Source organism: Pungitius pungitius, chromosome 19, assembly GCF_949316345.1.
Source record: "Pungitius pungitius chromosome 19, fPunPun2.1, whole genome shotgun sequence".
NCBI lineage: Eukaryota > Metazoa > Chordata > Actinopteri > Perciformes > Gasterosteidae > Pungitius > Pungitius pungitius.
In genome coordinates, this window is record NC_084918.1 from 4,775,462 (window position 1) to 4,793,700 (window position 18,239).

Consider the following 18,239-nt stretch of genomic DNA (forward strand, 5'->3'; position numbering starts at 1 on the left):
CTGTGTTGGTGACAAAAAAAAAAAAAAAAGGAAGGAAACATTGGTAAAGAAAACCGGAATCCTACCTGTCATGGTCTGAGTTGTCCTCCTGTCTCCCGCTGCCATCACAGCTGAGTTCCTAAACAGTGTTGCCAAACCCACAAAACCTAACAGACTCTTTTCGGCTATGCTCCTCCCTTCTCACAGCGCACCTCCGCTCAACATCACACGGCTTCTTAACACACACCCCCCCCCGGTGCTATATTTTCTTACCCTCAGAACCAAGCCACAGCTCACCATCTTGCGGCGTGGGTTTCAGGGGAAAGCAGCCCACACCTCCTCTTTAAAACCCCTTAAGCCTGTCCAATCAATGTCTCTCTAGCCTTCCTATGCATCTTTTGCCTTGTGAATGCCACCCCCCACACGGCCCTTTTTAAGAGGCCTAACTCTAACATGGGCGGTCTGCAGAGACGCCCCTCCTGTCTGCCATCGCACGGTCTAACCTTTGCATTGTGTTCTGTTTCTTGTTAACATGTCTCCAATCGGTCTCAGTCTTCATTTAACTACAAACCAACCTGTTCTTGTTTTTGGTATTCATCGTTGTGTTTCAGTGATATCCATGTTTGTGTAGTCTTAGTGTGTTTCTATGTGTAGAACTTGTAGGTTTTTCTTTTTAGCTTTTGTCTTGCCTTTTGTATTTACTATTTGACCAGATTTCCTTTCTGACAACCAGTATCTGTTTTGGCATCTCTGTTTGCAGGCTAACGGAAGTGCTAAAAGAGTGGGAGGGGATCATAAAACTACTTCCCCTACTACACCCACCTCTAAAATCCCTGCTTTTTACCCTAGCTCTACTAAAGGCAGCTCCCAGTCTGTGCAAAACTCCGATGCAACTAATCCCATTAACCCTTCCTCCTCCTCTGTAACAAAATCCAACACCCTGTCCTCCCCCGCTTCTCGTTCCGGTTCCCAACCCTCTTCCCACATCCCCTCCCTGTCTAACGGATCTCTCAAACTCCCCACACCCTCCCAGCACACAGGTAAAGCTCTCTCGTTCTCCTCCCAGACTCAGAATGGTCGAGTGCACTCCTCCTCTTCATTCTCATCCTCCTCCTCCTCCTCCTGCTCCTCCTCCTCCTCCCCCTCCCCTCTGTCGCCCACTCCTGTGGGCCCGGGCGGAAAGAGCATCCGCACCATACACACCCCGAGCTTCACCAGCTACAGGTCCCACAACGGCAGCAGCGGCGGCAAATCCTGCATCCCGACCGCCACAGCAGCAAAGGACGCCGCTTAGCCCCCGTTACGGCCCCCGTTACGGCCCCCGGTTACGGCCCCCGTTACGGCCCCTCTGGCTTTACCGCATGGCAGGTACAGCCAGTCATGTGTAGTTGGGTTTTTTTTCTCGTTTTGGTTGGCTGGTTTCTTCTGTTCCTATAAAAGTGTTAAGTAACGCACCCCCCCCCACACACACACACTTCATGTTTTATTTTACACTGGCATTCTCCAATGCTTTGCTTTGAGTTGCAATTTACATGTTTTTCTTGGAGGTTTAGCACATGTTCTGTCAACGATTTTTTTAAAGAAGTAAAAAAATAATAATAATAATAATGTTTTAACACATTGTAGATGTAAAAGGCTCTTGTGGTGTTAAAAATCTATTTTTTTGCTGTAGTTAGGGAATATAGGATTTATGTACAATCACAAAGTACCATATCAAATAATGTGTTTTATTTTTCAAACCAGAGATTGAATAACTATAGCATATTTAATCTTCTATATTTCTTATGTTGTCAGACATTCAACACAGCCCTTGTAAATGCCTTTTATGAGTGTATACATAATGTATACAACTGTTAAAGTTAAACTCATTATTAACTTCTGTTTTCCAAAAGAATTTTTCGTGTTTTTCAACCATGCAAACTGCCAATTTCTTTTACAGATATGCAAAACTGGTATAAGTAATACAGGTTTTCATTGTAGTGTGCCTATTTGCCAAAGTTGTTGTACAGTTGTTGTATGATTCACTTCCGGCCTAATCCAGTCACAAGATTTAGGGCAAGTTACATGCACTCTCTGCAGTGTTGACCTCAGTGTTTGTACTGGTGGTCCTGGGTTGTTAGGTTAACAATGTGTTGTTGTCTAAATGTAAACTGTACTAAAACAAATTGAATCAGTTCGACCACATGTACAAAGATGCTTCTACTAAGAAAATAAGTAGTTTTGTTAACATACCAAAGTTTGTTTGTATGCATGCCTTTCAAATACTTTAAGAGAGTGATGTAAAAAAAAGATTATGTTTGCACAAATAGATTTTGTAAATATCTGGTTTTTCTCTCGTTTTTTGTAAAGCTTTAAATCATACTATTACGAAGCAATGTGGTAAAGACAAAAACTGTGTTGGAGTAGCAAAAATAAAGATGTGCATGCTTGTAATGCATCGAGCCTAAATGTCTGTTTTGTTTCTGGTGTGTGTGTGTGTGTGTGTGTGTGTGTGTGTGTGTGTGTGTGTGTGTGTGCGCGTGTGCGTGGGGTGTATCGAAAAATACATAATGTGTCTCACTTCCACTTTCCTTTGCTCATATCACACAAATGCTTTTACGCTTCTAGTCAATACATATCCGGCATTCTTCTGAATTCTGTATCTCTACACTCAAAAGGTAAGAAAATGCTATCAATTGTATTAATGATTATTGACGCGGCTACATGTGGGGGTTGATGCCTTCATAAGTGTACTTATACAATCTTGCTACATAATTAAATAGTAACGGACAGACCACAAATCATCAAAGTGGGTGCCACACTATTTACACATATTGCTTTAGCACTTAAAATACAGAATACATCAGTTTGTTTCTGTAATCTAATTTTGAAACCACAAACTATGTTACCATATGATAATTTATATTATACTTCCTGCTGTGGATCGTGTATTTTGCAGTTCATCACATCTGATATTTTTTACCGTAAAATAAATATTTTTGTATGAAATGGGTATGCAACTTGATTAAAAAATAAGTTATTTTCATCCTGAATTTAATCTTAAACAATCTGATTACACTTTTTCCATCTGTCTCTGCAGTCAGCTGTTTTACAGCTCGGTGGGTAATTCTGAGGAAATAATTACATTTTGGCCTTTCAAGCATAGTTCCTGTTTCTAATAAGCTTAATACACATGATCTTGCATGAGGTCATCACATAATCAGAATCATTTTTTTATCACATGTATCTTTCATTCTTAGTGTTGTGTCACAATGTAACGAGGAACTACTTGACACGGCTCTCCTCATAACAGGTGATTTGTGTCTGCGCTGCAGCAGGCTGAGCCTCTCCGGAACAACAATGAACATCTCCGAGGAGAAGATGCGGGGCTTCTATGGAAGTGACTCTCATCAAGAGAACGTTCTTTTTTCGACTTTTTACATCCTGATTCTGCTCCTGGCTGTGCCGGGGAACGCCTTGGCGCTGTGGGCCTTCTTTCGCCAGGAGTGCACATCTCCGTTTAAGGTCTTCCTGAGGCACCTGTGCGTAGCAGACATCTCTTACCTTCTCATTTTACCCGTGCGAATTGATTACCACCTGTCCAATCGCCACAGGCCTTTTGGACATGTCCTCTGTCGTATAGCAGGTTTCCTCTTTTACCTCAACATGTACTGCAGCATTTACATGATGAGTTTCATCAGCCTGGACCGATTTCTGGCTGTAGTTTTACCCATAAAATCACTGTCAGTGAGGAAGGTTGGCTATGCAAAGATTGTGGTTGGTATACTTTGGGTGACAGTTATTGTGTCTATGAGTCCAATACTTTTCTCCAAAGGGAATGTGAGCAACAACTCAACGGGGGTCTGCAGCAAGCTGTACTTAGAAAAGGCATCTCCTACGGCTTTAGTTTCCACTATTGTGGCATTTGTCTTTCCCCTCACCACCACAGTGGTTTGCTACGTACTGCTTCTGCTAAAACTAAGGGGAATCAAGCAACGGGAAGAGCGCCCCGTGAAGGACAAAGCTATAAGAATGATCATTCTCATTGTGATGAACTTCCTTATTGCATTTGTGCCCTACCATGTGAGCAGGGTAATCTACCTTGAAAGCCACAGTCATGGTCACATGAGTGCAGAAATGCACGAGTCACTGGGTAGAGCCAATCGGATCACGTCTGCACTGACCTGTGTTAGTGGTGTTCTAGATCCTGTGATGTATTTCTTCCTGAACCGTGCATACAGGGACAAAATTCTTCGGCTCTTCTGTAAAAAATAAAAGATGATCAATAATTCATTTTTCAATTCATTTGGTTTTGTATAGACCAAAATCGCAAATTACAAATTTGCCTCAGAGGGCTTTACAGTCTGTACACATGCGACATCCTCACATCGGCACAGGAAAAACTCCCCCAAAAAAGAAAAAAAAACCCTTCCATGGGGAAAAAAGGGAAGAAACCTTAGGGAGAACGTCAGGGGAGGGATCCCTCCCCCGGGATGGACAGACTGCAATGGATGTCATGCCGTACAGAATAAACAATGTAAAAGATGTTCAATTCCTATAACAGAAATGACCACCGCGGGGACAAGCCCCATCAGATAGAACCACCATCCACAGAAGCTTGTGGGGAGGGAAAGCACAAAGACTTTAAGGGTAATGTTGATTTATGATGACATAATAATAGGATGATAGCAGCAGCAGGTGTCAGCAAAGCCACGGCAGGATTGTTGTAGAAGGAGAGAGTGAAAGAGGAGCTCGGTGTGTCCTAAGTGTTTCCCTCAGTGTTTGTACTGGTGGTCTTAAGTTGTTAGGTTAACAATGTATTGTTGTCTAAATGTAAACTGTACTAAAACAAAGTGAATCAGTTCAACCACATCCATCAATCAATCATTCAAAATTTCTTTATATAGCACTTTACAAAACCAGCAGGTATCCAAAGTGCTTAGCATCAGAAACACATGTCATACAATAGAAAGAGCGAACATAGAAAACAGTAATATCAGTACAGTAAAAAGGTTACACAGACACAAAAGAATGAAATTGTCACACCACTGCTACGTATCAAAGGCCAGACGAAATGTACATGTACATAGATGCTTCTGCTAAGAAAATAAGTAGTTTTGTTAACATACCAAAGGTAAAGGTAAAAACAAAAACTGTGTTGGAGTAGCAAAAATAAAGATGTGCATTGAGCCTAAATGTCTGTATTGTGTTTTGTTTCTGGCTTCCTTTTTAATTCCAGTTTACACTAAAAAAAGTGTGAAGATGTATCTTTATTATATGGTTATATGATAACCAAAATATTATGGAATCAAAACTGAATTTGTATTTCACAGTAGTTCAGATGTTAAGTTGAAGATGATGTGCATCAGTGATTATCACTCTACTTTGAGGTAATAATAACTATAACTCAGCAAGTCATTTTAAGACGATAACATATTTTATGCACATTGACTCCTTTACTCGAGAGTTCTAGAGGACCGTTCAAGATTGCATTTCAATAAGTATATTTTGAATATTGCCATTACAACTACAAGATCGTAGTTGTCACGATACAATGCCTGCCAGCCAGGTGAGCTTTGCACATTTACCGCACTTCAAGTGCTCAAGAAAATTGCCTTTTGCCCAGTTTGACTTGTGCGGGCCCCCGTAGTACGACTCGTTACCAAGGCAGCCAGGAAGAAGCCGTGAAGGGAGTGGACCGTGAGCGTCTCCTTGTTTGTTCAGCGTAGCTTGCGTCATATGTTTTCACCTACAGTTTACGTGCGAGTCGATATTCTGTCGAAGTTGGCTAAGTGTGTACAGACGCCATTAGTCCTGTTCTGCTACTCTTTAAAACAAAATTATTGCCGCGGGGATGGAGAGCTAATTCGTTAGCTAACGTTAGCTAACCGAGTAACATGTTAACGTTACAACTTTCTTTAATGGCAGGACGACGCCAAGTGCAAAAACACGTTGACGTCGAAACACTTTTTAGCTGTTAAGACATTCAAGCATGACTTGTCATTTTGTGCTTTCTGTCATCGCAGAGGAGCAGCTATGGGCACCCGAGAAGGTTGAGTATACGTTTTGTGCAGGCTGCCGCCATGGGCACCGCGTCCTCTTTGGTCAGTCCAGGAGAGGTGATCGAGGATGGATACGGGGGTGAAGGAGGGGAAGCCTGTGAGATCCCGGTGGAGGTCAAGCCCAAAGCGCGACTCCTGCGCAGTTCCTTTCGCAGAGGACCCCGGGTGATCGGGGCCAGTTTTAAATCCACGGGTTCTGTGGATCTAGAGTATGCTGCGGAGTATGAAAGACTCCGAAAAGAGTATGAGATCTTCCGCGTGAGCAAGAATAATGAGATCTCGTCCATGCAAAAGAAGGAAGCCAAGCTGGATGAGGAGAACAAGAGGCTGAGAGCTGAGCTGCAGGTGACACTCCTTTTTCTGGCAGATGCTGTGATTCAGGGGTTGCGAGCTTCTCAAAGCAGAATCTTTTACATTGCTTTAACACTGCTTATAATGATGTTGTTTGCCAATGGGATAACAGGCTCTGCAGAAGACCTACCAGAAGATTCTTAGAGAAAAAGAGAGCGCTCTTGAGGCAAAGTATCAAGCCATGGAGCGAGCTGCCACCTTTGAACACGACAGGGACAAAGTAAAACGACAGTTCAAGGTAAACTAATCCACGTGAGCAGCTCTTTTTCAATTAATCGTGATTGAGACGCTAACCAATTGGCCGCGGTCGCCACCAGATTTTCCGGGAGACGAAAGAAAAGGAAATTCAGGATCTCCTGCGGGCGAAGAGGGACTTGGAGGCCAAACTGCAACAGTTGCAGGCTCAGGGCATCCAAGTATACGACCTGAATGATTCAGACTCAGACGACAACCAAACCACGGTCACTGGTAAGACTCACGAATCTTCAATGTTGGGACTATTTGTTTGTATGCCTTGATGCAAATTGTAAGGTTTTGTTTTTATTACGAGAAAATCCTCCAAAGCCTTTCATTATGTATTCACATGTATGTCTTTAGCTGCAGGCACACAGTGCGAGTACTGGTCGGGTGGCGTGTTGGGAAGTGAGCCCTCCATGGGGAGCATGATGCAGTTGCAGCAGACCTTTCGAGGCCCGGAATTCGCCCACAGCTTGATAGATGTGGAGGGACCTTTTGCGAACGTGAGCAGAGGTAAGTCAAGTTCAAAAGTCTGCAGAACGATGGGAGGCTTTACAACTTTGGTTGTGGGCAACACATAGGTCCCCAAACATCTTTACCTCGTGGCCATAGTGGCTGGTATGACGTTGGAAAATGAATTCTGCAGCTAATGACTCCTTTATACACTACCTACTTATCATGTTTTATGGGTGTATGTTGTTGCTGTCAAACAATATTTAATCACAATTAAATTAATCACAATTAATTGCACATTTTTATCTATTCTAAATGTCCCTTCATTAATTTTTTTCTTCATTTTAATGCTCTTATCAACATGGAAAAGTGGATTTGCTTGCTTTATGCGAATGTTTTATTTTACTAAAAAACAACATTTCCAAACAGGGCGGTACAAAACAAAATTATAAAGTGCACATTTCAGGTAAACAATGACTCAACCTGTAGTGCAGTTAAACCATGGCTTAATATTTTCTTTTTTTTCAAGTTTGCTTTGAACAAAGCAGTCAGGCCTCTTATTTCAGAGACAATCAACCGTAACAGTTAGGTTACCAATAAAAGGTAAGCCTACTACTTTGCTTTCAGCCAGCTACTCAAACAGACAAGCCCGTTGACATTTTCAGGCAACAGTCATCCACCCCGTTAAAAAACGCTAATCTCACGATAAGAAAATGGACGTCATTAAAATGGGTTTGAGTTACGTCGTTAATAGCGCGTTTTAACTGACTGCACTAGTGTATATATCACTTTTGAACAATGCATTACAATGATCTCCTAATGTCTGTATTACATCCTTTCTTGTGTGATTGTGTCAGATGACTGGGATGCTGCAGTGGCCAGTCTGCTTCAGGTCTCGCCTCATGTTCCCCAGGCCTTGTGGAGTAACACAGTGCGCTGCTACCTGATCTTCACCCAGGAGACCAAACCCGAGTTTGATGTCTTTATTAAGGTTGGTGAAATGGGCACCTCATGGGATTATTGTATCGTCACTGATTGCTCTATTGTGACACGGTTGTGTTTTTCATTTAAAGAGCAATGGACTTCAGGAAAACACTCGATGGAGACCCGCAATTAATGATTGGCTGGTAAATGTTGTCCATGTGTTTTTAAATTGCAGAAACATTCACCTGTGTTACGCAGAATGTGTGAAGGTCTGGGCCATTTCTACCTGAATGTCTGCTTCCCGGAGGAGAATGCCGCCGCATACGCCGCGGAGCGCAAGCAGGAGATTGAAAGGAGCTCCGTGTGTGTGCTTTTTGTCAGATCTACTGTCACTAGGTACAGAAAGTCATTTACCCATGCGCACTAGGATATCCCCACGTAGTTCAGATTGTGCTTGTGTATTTTATTTTTGAGAAAACGTCTTCATGCGTGTGTGTAGCTCTGTGCTGGAGGATTGTGAAGAGGCTTTTGTGAAGAATTCAGATGGCCATCCACTGGTGCTCTACCTCAGGACTGAAGCAGACCACAATTTGACTGGACCCACAAGGCAACTGCTAGAAAGGGTCAACGCCGCAGACAAGGCTGCTAAAATCAAGGTTTGTGCGTGCCGTATGTTAAATAATCAACAATGAAGCAAACACATGTGCATTATATTAACGATGTGACATTTATACTCACAATAATATGTGCTTTTTGATTAAAAAAAAAACATGAAATAAGTTTTGTGTTTACTGCTATACAACCTTCACCCAGGTGGTGGATCATGGTGGTTCTGCAGAGGAGGGGGCTGACCTCATTTTTTTTCAACTGGAGAAAGTCATCAAACAGGTACAGACTATCAGCAACATCCGTCATTTTATGGACCTGATTGCAAACGTGGTGTGCACCTCAGGCTTTCTGTCCACTCCTCCCGTGTGTCAGCTGCTGAACCCCCATTTCTACTCTCACCGTGTAGGAGCTGCTGGGACTTGAAGGAGCAGATGCGGACCCCATGGACTCTGGGATGGAGGAGGGACGTGAGGAGGACTCAGGAGATGTACTGTGGGACCTGCACGATGAGCAGGAGCAGATCGAGTCTTACCAGCAGGCCTGTAGCAGCAGCAGCAGCAGCCCCCAGCTGGGCTTCCAGAAGGTAGGCCAGGTGTTCCCTTCTCTTTAGCTCTGCTAATCGTGTCGACCAGCCTAATACTGCCTTTGATCACTGTAAGTCTGTGATGTACCTGGTTGTCCCTCTCAGTACATAGATCGTTTAAATGACATGATAGCTGCTCCCCCTCCCACCCCTCCCCTGCTGGTGTCGGGGGGTCCGGGCTCAGGAAAGTCTCTCCTGCTCTCCAAATGGTGAGAACTCATTCAGTTTATTTGGTCCGCCTACCTGTAGACATTGGAAGACCATTTTTTGTAGGCTTTAGATTCACATGGAGCAGTCTTTTCATGTCCTCTCTAGGTTCAGTGAAAAATGGACTAAATCATTTTAACAATGAGACTAACTGAAATGTATAGTTACTCTTCTCTAAGAGAAGGTGTCAGTTGTTTTCACTTGGTGTTGCGTGTCATCCTGGAAAAGGACTCTATGGGATGTTTTCCTAATCTCCGTTGGTTAATTCTTTTTCAGGATCGAGCAGCAGCAGAAGCATTCCCCCAACACTTTGTTCCTCTATCATTTTGTTGGCCGCCCACTTTCCACAAGCTCGGAGCCAGTTCTCATCATCAAGCGCCTCACGATTAAAGTGAGGAGTCTCTCTCAGTGGCTCTTCTGAAGGCTCACTTTCGAAATGATAATAATAATAATAAAGGTGTTTTCTGTTGCTTCTCACGTAGCTGCTGCAGCACTTCTGGTCCATTTCTGGCTTGTCGATGGAGCCCAGTAAGATCTTAGAGGAATTTCCCCGCTGGCTTGAGAGACTATCAGCACGCCATCAAGGGAACATCATCATTATCATCGACTCCATCGACCAAATACAGGTACAGTCCAGACTGGAGGATTTCTGTTTGGTCCTTCCTTTTCTAACACTTAGCTCTTCAAACGCGACTGTTTTCTGCTTATTTCAGCAGGCAGAAAGACACATGAAGTGGCTAATTGACCCTCTCCCTGTCAATGTCCGAGTGGTGGTGTCCGTCAAAGTTGAGACTTGTCCTCAAGCTTGGAGGTGAAATCTACATTTGTTTTTTTTACTGTTTTACTGGGTTGTTTTGCAATTTATTTATTTCCATGCAGTGGTACTGTATATTTTTCTAAATATGCTTCCGTAGTATTGCCCTTTTTGTGACTGTGACTGATGTTATAGGTTATGGCCGACACTCCACTTAGACCCACTGAGTCCCAAGGAGGTCAGAAGCATTGTCAATGCAGAGTGCCAGGCCATGGATCTCCAGCTGACCAAAGACCAGGTACGTCATCGTCCCATAACCCCCCCCCTTATTTTTAAACCCTAAAAGGTCTGATAAACATTTGCTAATGTTAGCAACGATACGTGTTTTGGGGAGAATGATACATTTAAATGTTGCATCTCTGTTCCAGGAGAAGAAGTTAGAAAGGCATTGCCGCTCTGCATCGACCTGCAATGCATTGTACGTCACACTACTGGGGAGGATGATCATCAGGTTAGTCACCTCTGGTTTCACTATTCTAACTTCATTGACTGTTTTAGAAACATTGTGATACAAATGAGTGAGTGCTGACTTTAGCTTTGTGTTGCATTGCAAAGATTGCCTCGGCTGAGTTAGTTTGAAATGTTGCTGATTGGCCAAAATGCCGTGTTTTGTTGGTGCTCAGCAGTATATCGGGTTTGTCAGTGGAGAGGAGCCTGGAGCAGTGTCTACAGTGTCAGGACACCATGTCACTCTACCGCCTGGCACTCAAGATGACTCTGAACTCCCTCAACACAGACCGAGAGCGACACATTATGAGAGAGGTGACCTGAGTCCAGACAAAATAACAATAATGCCTCTGCTTTTATCATTATTTTAACATGTTATATTGTGTTCTCATGATACCAGTGACATTTACTTTTATTTAGGTTTTTTTGCTGTAATTTCTCTCTGGTTTTCACAGGATTCTGGAATTTCTTTCTCTATGTAGTAAGCTAAGATGTGCTAGTCTTTTATCTCCCTTTAGATGCTGTGCCTCGTATGTGCCAGCCATAATGGAGTGAGTGAATCCGAGCTGCTAGATCTTTTCCCAGAGCTGGAGTTGCCTGTCCTGTCCACTCTTCTCTACCGTTTGAACAGACTCTGCATCGTCACTCTGCGCTGTGGGCTCATCAGGTTTCAACACCTGCAGGTAACTGGGCTGTAGAATATTCAGGACAAGGTCATTTCGAGTACAAAATACATTAAAAACCATGATATTCTTTTTAAGGTGCCTTTGTCTTTTCAGGCTTGGGAAGCTGTGAGGCTGGAGTTCCTCGGTGGAGGAAGTAGCTCGGCTGCCTACAGAGAGAAACTCATCCAGTACTTCAGCCAACAGCTCGGGTAGAGTAGTCGTCTTCCCCTCATACAACGCAACCCTCCTCCCTCTGTCGGTGTAACTCGTGTCACTGTGCATGTGTAGCCAGGATCGCGTCACGTGGCGTGTCGCCGATGAGCTGCCCTGGCTGCTCCAGCAACAGGAGGACAGGACTAAATTACAGCTCAGCCTCCTGAACCTGTTTGTTTCCCAGAACCTCTACAAGAGGTAAATGCATGACACACACACCGAAGCTGATGTAGGACATTTACTCGGGTAAAGTCTCTACGATGTTTTTTTTTTCTTCTTTTTTTTCTAGGGGTCATTTTTCCGAGCTGCTGGCCTATTGGCAATATGTGGGCAAAGACAAAAGCTCCATGGCCACTGAGTACTTTGACTCCCTGAAACACTACGAGAAGAGCTGCGAGGGCGAAGACAGCATGACCAAGCTGGCAAACCTGTATGAGACCTTGGGACGTTTCCTCAAAGACCTGGGCCTCCATAGCCAGGTAGTGAACGGATAAAAAAACCAAAAACAATCTTTTTCCAGTTACACGGCAGCATAAATACGTGTCTTCCTATTGACCCGCTTTTCTGTTAGGGAAGTGCATCTGTTTTAAAGTGCATATGTATTTGATCATTTCCGTTTTTGTAGGCAGTCGCGCCTTTACAAAGGTCCCTCGAGATCAGGGAGACCGCCTTGGACCCGGATCATCCCAGCGTGGCTTGCTCCCTGCACCAGCTGGCCGGAGTCTATGTCCAGTGGAAGAAGTATGGCAACGCTGAGCAGCTGTACAAGCAGGCCCTGGAGATAAGTGAGAACGCCTACGGAGCCGAGCACGCCAGCGTCGCCCGAGAGCTGGAGTCCCTCGCCGCGCTCTATCAGAAGCAAAACAAGTACATGGCTCTCTCCTGTTCAAATGCATGATGTCATTCACTTGTCATGTGGTCCAGTTTATTGGTTGTACCTGCCAGGCTGTGTGTGTGTGTGTGTGTGTGTGTGTGTGTGTGTGTGTGTGTGTGTGTGTGTGTGTGTGTGTGTGTGTGTGTGTGTGTGTGTGTGTGTGTGTGTGTGTGAGTGAGAGCGGCGTCGCAGCTGTAGGCATGACCTCATGACGGAGGCCTTGGTTTAACGGCTTTCTTCCGATCAGGTATGAACAGGCAGAGAAACTCAGGAAAAGGTCAGTGAAGATCCGCCAGAAGACTGCTCGACAGAAAGGACATATGGTAAGCGTTTGCTCACAGAGCGCCGCATGCTTCGCGCCACGCGCCCTCATGCAGCGACGGTGATTGCACACGCCTCTCGTCAATTCCACCTTCCAGTACGGCTTCACTTTGTTGAGGAGGAGAGCGCTGCAGCTGGAGGAGCTGACCCTGGGAAAGGAAACGCCCGACTCTGCCAAGACGCTGAATGAACTGGGTGTTCTGTACTACCTCCAGAACAACATGGAGTAAGTCCCAGCTGGAATGAACACAGACTAAGACACTGCATTGTGGACATTGCGTCTCCCTCAAGTGACACTGTGTTCTTGCTTTAGTTTTTTAGCTTTCGTTCTTTCATCTGATGCTCTCTGATAAAATCGATAAGTCCCGCTCTTTTCCCCTTCCAGTGCAGCCAAGCTATTCCTGACGCGATCTCTGGAGATGCGTCAGCGCGTCCTCGGTCCAGATCACCCGGACTGCGCTCAGTCCCTCAACAACCTGGCTGCGCTGCACACGGAGAGGAGGGAGTACGAGACGGCCGAGGACATGTACGAGAGGGCGCTGGACATCCGCAAGAAGGCCTTGTCCCCAGACCACCCGTCGCTGGCGTACACCCTCAAACACCTGGCCATGCTCTACAAACGCAGAGTGAGACGCGTGGAGCTTTAATTCTCCCCCATACCAACGGTTCAGTTGGCAGAGAGTCTGATGTCCGTGTCTTGCAGGGGAAGCTGGAGAAAGCCATGCCGCTTTATGAGCTGTCTCTGGAAATCAGGGAGAAAAGTTTCGGGCCCAAACACCCGAGTGTGGCCACAGCGCTGGTCAACCTGGCCGTGATCTACTGTCAACTAGTAAGGAGGGTCATCATACTTCATTCACTCCTCGTACGCTTCTTAAGAACTACTCGCTTCGTACACATTGTTTGTATTGAGCGAAAGCTAATTGTTGTTTTTTTGTTGTCTTTGGTAGAAGAAGCACAGTGAAGCCTTGCCTCTTTATGAACGAGCACTGAAAGTGTACGAGGACAGTTTGGGGCGCTCCCACCCACGGGTGGGAGAGACCCTGAAGAATTTGGCTGTACTGAGGTACAGTACTTGAGGTTGCCTTCGACATCTGGCTAATCATGAATATTTCATTGCATTTGAACGTTTTTCGTTTGGTAAATAGCTACGAAGAGGGGGACTTTGAGAAGGCAGCGGAGCTCTACAAACGTGCGATGGAGATCAAGGAGGCCGAGCCGTCGTTGGTGTGTGGCAACGCTCCGTCCCGCCACTCCTCCAGCGGGGACACCTTCAGTCTGAAGGGACCCGCTCCCCTCCCACACGCCCACAGGTGACTCTGTTCAGCCACTTACTGCCACAGGGGCAATACAAGCTGATTGCATTTCCATAACAAAAACATCACACTGCCATTATTGACCGGATGGAGTTTTTATGGTTTAGACTTTACCCGCCAGTATAATTATTGGTTTCATAAAGCTGTATTTACCACAAGTATTTGTTTAAATATTTCTTACATAATCATGTGTTTAAAAAAAAAAAAAAAAACGTTATATCACTACTTCTTTTTGGAACTGCATTTACCACCGATTCAGACACTTTGTCCTTTTTTGGTACCTCACTGTGTACATCAGCTGTTTGGCTGCATGGAATGCCAAGAGGGTTTGGGATATCACACCCAAACAACATAATGTAATAAATATGCACACATGTCGTGCGCTTTCACAGCACAGCAGATGATGTTCTGGGAACTTTAAAACTTTTTTGTAAAGTAAAAAAAAAGGAAAGACGTTCATTGAAAATGGGTCCTTATGCTTCTTTTCAGAAAAATAATGAGCAATCAACTAAGTCTGATTTGTGCCGCTATGTTTTACCTCACACAGATTTGTTTACATTCCTGATGTTCTGGCTGAAAGGTGTTAGTGCGAATGTCACTAATATTAAATGTGCATTCTGTGAAATATGGTATGTTTTAGATGCCATTTGTTAAGGTTCACCTGAAAGTGGAGAATCCATAATCCAAAAAGACAATGTTGAACCTAAGATTAGTGTCCATAAAAAGTAGTCCCGGTCTAAAAGGAAATGACCTTTTGGTTGAGATTTCATGTTTATGCAGAGTTCTGTATTATCTATTGACAAAAAGGATTTTAACAGATTTGCCAAAACCACGGTGCCATATGTTAGTAAAATGGAGTAATGACTTGTTTGACTGAATGTTCATGATCCCAAAGAGATAACACACATTAATGTGTTTTTAAATATTAGAGTATTAATGTTATAGTATTATATGTAAAAGCTGTACAGGACAACAAAATAAATCACATCCAACATTCCATCTAATAAATGACTAATTGAGACAATTTCAAAAGGTTTAATCAGTTTTTTTTAAAGCTGTGAGACATTAAAAAGGCAGGCAAACTTTCCCAGGTCAAAACCGTAGAAAACACACACAACGTGACAATAATCCACCAACAGCGGTATTATCTTTCTGTACATTTCATTAAAGACTGTACCAAGTCCACTAAACACCTTAGTATGTCAGCAAATTATAAATTTGACTCAACTGGTATTTTTTGTTTTCTATGTTATGTGAAATGTCACCAGAAGCAGTTTTCATGCATTCCTGTTCTTTAGCCATTAGATCTCTGCAATTGCTTATTTGACATTAATCAGCCTTTTAGACGCATGACAAAAAAAAACAAAAAAAAAAGCATCTTCAGATTGTTGCCTACAACTTTCTCATCTGAGCCATCAAGTCTTCTAGACTCTGTTCCGTCTCTCCCACCGTATCCCCACTTTCTGTATCCTGGTCCAAACAAGAGGAAACAAGTCAAAGTGAATCATTTAAAACAACTACCGTTCACATTTTTAAAACTTACGATGCTGAAATTGTCAAGAGTCAACAGCAATCTCACATATTTAAAATGAATGAACTCATTCACTTCAAAGCGGTTTTGTGTCACCAAATACTAACCTCGACTGGAATGGTGTAAGCCACAGTGATGCCTTCTGGGAGGTCGGGCACAGCGCCTGAAGCGGCCTGTAGCTCTGCGTCAGTCACTTCTGACACTAGTTCAATACCTGCACCGCACAATTGTGCGTCAACACACAGAGAAATGACTCGATTGAACAACAGACGAGCGATAGCTTGCATCGCCGTTTGTTTTCGCGCGCTCACCCCACTCGTTTTCTTCGTGTACGACCTCTTCCTCCGCTTCCGGTACCGCTTCAACCTTGGGGCACTCTGCTTCTTTCCTCTGAAGCGAGGCGTTCAAAGAGAGAGAAGACGCGGTTAGCTTTCCCCCGAGCGACCCTGCTCCTGCTTTTGGCAATGGAAAATCCCCTCACCTTGTACTCCTCCTGTTGTCTCCTGCAGTAGCGGTCACTGCACTGGGGGTTGGCTTTCATGGCCATGGTGGGGAAGAAGTCCTGCATGGCGTTGTAGCCGAGATAATAACTGACCGTTCCAAACTTCAACAGAAACCTGAAAGACGACAATATGTTTGACTTCACTCGTACAGGCAGTCCTTCCATCACTAGGTCTGCCACTCAATAAAGGATTTCTCACTTGAGGACATTTTGCACCAGGAGACCTGCGACCACGCCCATCGTTGTCGGTAAGCTGGCAGCACACACGCCCTCCCTTTTTAGGGTCTTCTCATCGATGTTAGCGGCCACCACCAGAGGGGGAGCACACTATCAAAGGGATATGACACTGCATTACAATTGTTTTAGTCATAGTAATTGGTTAGTGTCAAGAAAAAGTTAAGCAAAGAAAATATGTTTGTGTGTGTGTGTGGACGTTACAGCAAAGCATGCCGTCTCTCCAGGAATGATGAGCTGGATGTGTCCCGATACGGCGTTCTCACTGACGCCAGACTCCATCCAGATCTGACCCAGTTCATTACACGCCTGCGACAGACGTGACCAGATAAATACAAATCGGCTACCTACTGCATTTTTCTCTTCTTTTGTGTGGCCGCGTCGCACTTACTGTATTGATAGCCATTCTGGCCTCAAAGTTGTCCACACAGCTCAGGATCAAGTCCACCGGCTGCCCTCCCAGGCCTCCAGAACTGAGAAGAAACCCAATAATCTGTTAAGGCCACTGAGGAAAAGCATAATACATCTAGAAAGGTGAGAGCTCACCTGATGCGCTCCATAAAATGTGTAAAATTGTCCATTGTGGTGATGTTGTAGTTGTGGGTTTCAAATGACACATCTGGGTTGATGTTCCTGTTGTTCAAATCAAGTAACATGTCAGCAAAAACAAACTTAACGGAATTAGATCACTTTGAACACCTGCATACCTGAGCGTGTGTTCGGCGGCTTCCACTTTGCTGAGGCCTGCTTGGTGAGGCTGGAAGAACAGTCGGTTCATATTGGCCAGCTCTACTTTGTCGTAGTCAAAGAGGAGCAACTGTGAGGGCGCGAGCAGAGACGGGATCGTGGTCAAGCACAGGCGGGACAATCCACTGGACAAGATGAACGGTGGTGGAAAAAAAGCAAATAAGAGAACGTTTGCTTCACCTTCCCGATGCCACATCTGGTGAGCATTTCAGCCGTCACGCTGCCGACTCCCCCAACACCGACCACGGCGACTGTGAAGGTCCGGATTTTCTGCAGACACATTTCAAGACAATTATTTTATTGATACGCTCAATCACTGCATTTAAAAAGCATTGCGTTGATATTACCTGAGGTCATGTGGTCTTTAAAAGCACTTGGCCTGATGTGAAACTTGCTAATCCAACATGCACATTGGGTGTTAATATCATCTGGCATGTTTTGACATTACATAAACTCATTTGTGATCAGAGTCTGTGATCATTTATATTAGGGCTGTAGCAGCAAAAGCGTGCCGCGGTGAATAGAGAGCCACGTTTGAACATCATACCTCATAATCGTCCACGATGCCCATTCTCTTTAAAGCCATCAGACGACTGCAACGACAAGACAGCTGAGGTTAGCTTTGTGCCCCCATTTGGGCTGACGGGTGAGTCACGAGGCGTCGCCCCTTAGCGCGAAGATCAGCACCACAAAAAATGATGCTTTAAAAAGGACATAAATCCCCAAAATGAAGGGGGGAAAAAGGCACCTGTATGGGTTGGAATCCACAACCTCGGCACTCATCTTGTCAATCTTGGGTCTGTGGAGTTGCTGGTTTCGAGCATCCTCCGCGGCGCACTGCTTCTGCTTACACTTTATCAATTCGTTTTCCAGCTCTCTCACCCGCAGCTTCAGTTCCTCGATGGTCGCCATTGGGCAGAACAAATAGCTTTTAAAGGGGAACGTTAACGAAACGAAGGCAATATCACGAATGGCAGGAAGGCAAATGAGCAAAATGCACGGCTAAACGGCAGCGAATGTACACGTCTTCAGAGCTGAAATCAGCTGTCAGCATGTGTGTCACCGTAAATGACATCCGTGTAGAACGCGAGTAACGTTCCGGATACCATTAAACTGATTTTTTATTACATTATTGTTTTGATTTGAGTATTTCAACGGGTTATGTGGACGTGGATTTGCTGTTTCACTATTTAC

At 44.4% G+C, this 18,239-nt stretch overlaps 4 protein-coding genes across 17 annotated transcripts in view; 3 read left to right on the forward strand and 1 right to left on the reverse strand.

Moving 5' to 3' along the window:
- The window catches only part of si:ch211-285f17.1 (sickle tail protein homolog), an 80,161-nt gene extending 77,734 nt beyond the window's left edge, over positions 1-2,427 (forward strand). For 12 of the 13 annotated variants that reach the window (XM_037455415.2, XM_062559378.1, XM_037455410.2 and 9 more), the window contains one exon: positions 740-2,427. In XM_037455415.2, the coding sequence (XP_037311312.2) occupies positions 740-1,273 (534 nt within the window). In that variant the 3' untranslated portion in view covers positions 1,274-2,427. The remainder of the gene's footprint in view (positions 1-739) is intronic. The other variant, XM_037455416.2, reaches the window with a different exon arrangement.
- Positions 2,428-2,484: 57 nt separating this feature from the next.
- si:dkey-96n2.3 (uracil nucleotide/cysteinyl leukotriene receptor) lies at positions 2,485-5,121 on the forward strand. Its single transcript, XM_037455420.2, has one exon. It carries the CDS (start codon positions 3,319-3,321, stop codon positions 4,231-4,233), a length of 915 nt encoding a protein of 304 aa, XP_037311317.2. The 5' UTR covers positions 2,485-3,318; the 3' UTR covers positions 4,234-5,121.
- A 489-nt stretch (positions 5,122-5,610) lies between these two features.
- nphp3 (nephronophthisis 3) lies at positions 5,611-14,317 on the forward strand. Of its 2 annotated transcripts, XM_037456330.2 has the most exons (28): positions 5,611-5,658; positions 5,985-6,365; positions 6,484-6,609; positions 6,689-6,839; positions 6,969-7,121; positions 7,919-8,052; positions 8,221-8,381; positions 8,485-8,641; positions 8,799-8,873; positions 9,001-9,177; positions 9,283-9,386; positions 9,661-9,775; positions 9,867-10,010; positions 10,098-10,195; positions 10,334-10,436; positions 10,567-10,649; positions 10,822-10,960; positions 11,164-11,328; positions 11,425-11,519; positions 11,599-11,721; positions 11,813-12,002; positions 12,149-12,390; positions 12,645-12,720; positions 12,817-12,944; positions 13,104-13,344; positions 13,422-13,547; positions 13,666-13,781; positions 13,864-14,317. In XM_037456330.2, exons 2-28 carry the CDS (start codon positions 6,042-6,044, stop codon positions 14,030-14,032), a joined length of 3,915 nt encoding a protein of 1,304 aa, XP_037312227.2. In that variant the 5' UTR covers positions 5,611-5,658; positions 5,985-6,041; the 3' UTR covers positions 14,033-14,317. The 2 variants fall into 2 exon arrangements, with proteins under 2 accessions (XP_037312227.2, XP_037312228.2); XM_037456331.2 differs by having other exon boundaries at positions 5,620-6,365; positions 10,825-10,960.
- A 734-nt stretch (positions 14,318-15,051) lies between these two features.
- Positions 15,052-18,122, reverse strand: uba5 (ubiquitin-like modifier activating enzyme 5). The gene is made up of 12 exons (XM_037456336.2): positions 17,794-18,122; positions 17,593-17,638; positions 17,226-17,315; positions 17,006-17,115; positions 16,845-16,931; positions 16,690-16,771; positions 16,503-16,607; positions 16,264-16,391; positions 16,044-16,179; positions 15,874-15,952; positions 15,670-15,776; positions 15,052-15,501 (listed from the first exon to the last, which is right to left on the reverse strand). Exons 1-12 carry the CDS (start codon positions 17,955-17,957, stop codon positions 15,424-15,426), a joined length of 1,212 nt encoding a protein of 403 aa, XP_037312233.1. The 5' UTR covers positions 17,958-18,122; the 3' UTR covers positions 15,052-15,423.
- Between the last annotated feature and the right edge of the window lie 117 nt (positions 18,123-18,239).

Excerpts from the sequence above, each read along its gene's own strand:
- si:dkey-96n2.3 (XM_037455420.2), top strand. The coding sequence starts at position 3,319 with ATGAACATCTCCGAGGAGAAGATGCGGGGCTTCTATGGAAGTGACTCT.
- nphp3 (XM_037456330.2), top strand. The coding sequence starts at position 6,042 with ATGGGCACCGCGTCCTCTTTGGTCAGTCCAGGAGAGGTGATCGAGGAT. Across the intron at positions 8,382-8,484 it reads GTCAGATCTACTGTCACTAG|CTCTGTGCTGGAGGATTGTG; the intron begins GTACAGAAAGTC and ends GCGTGTGTGTAG. Across the intron at positions 13,345-13,421 it reads CCATGCTCTACAAACGCAGA|GGGAAGCTGGAGAAAGCCAT; the intron begins GTGAGACGCGTG and ends CGTGTCTTGCAG.
- uba5 (XM_037456336.2), bottom strand. The coding sequence starts at position 17,957 with ATGGCGACCATCGAGGAACTGAAGCTGCGGGTGAGAGAGCTGGAAAAC. Across the intron at positions 16,932-17,005 it reads GCCGCCGAACACACGCTCAG|GAACATCAACCCAGATGTGT; the intron begins GTATGCAGGTGT and ends TTTGAACAACAG. Across the intron at positions 16,392-16,502 it reads GAGAGACGGCATGCTTTGCT|TGTGCTCCCCCTCTGGTGGT; the intron begins GTAACGTCCACA and ends TCCCTTTGATAG.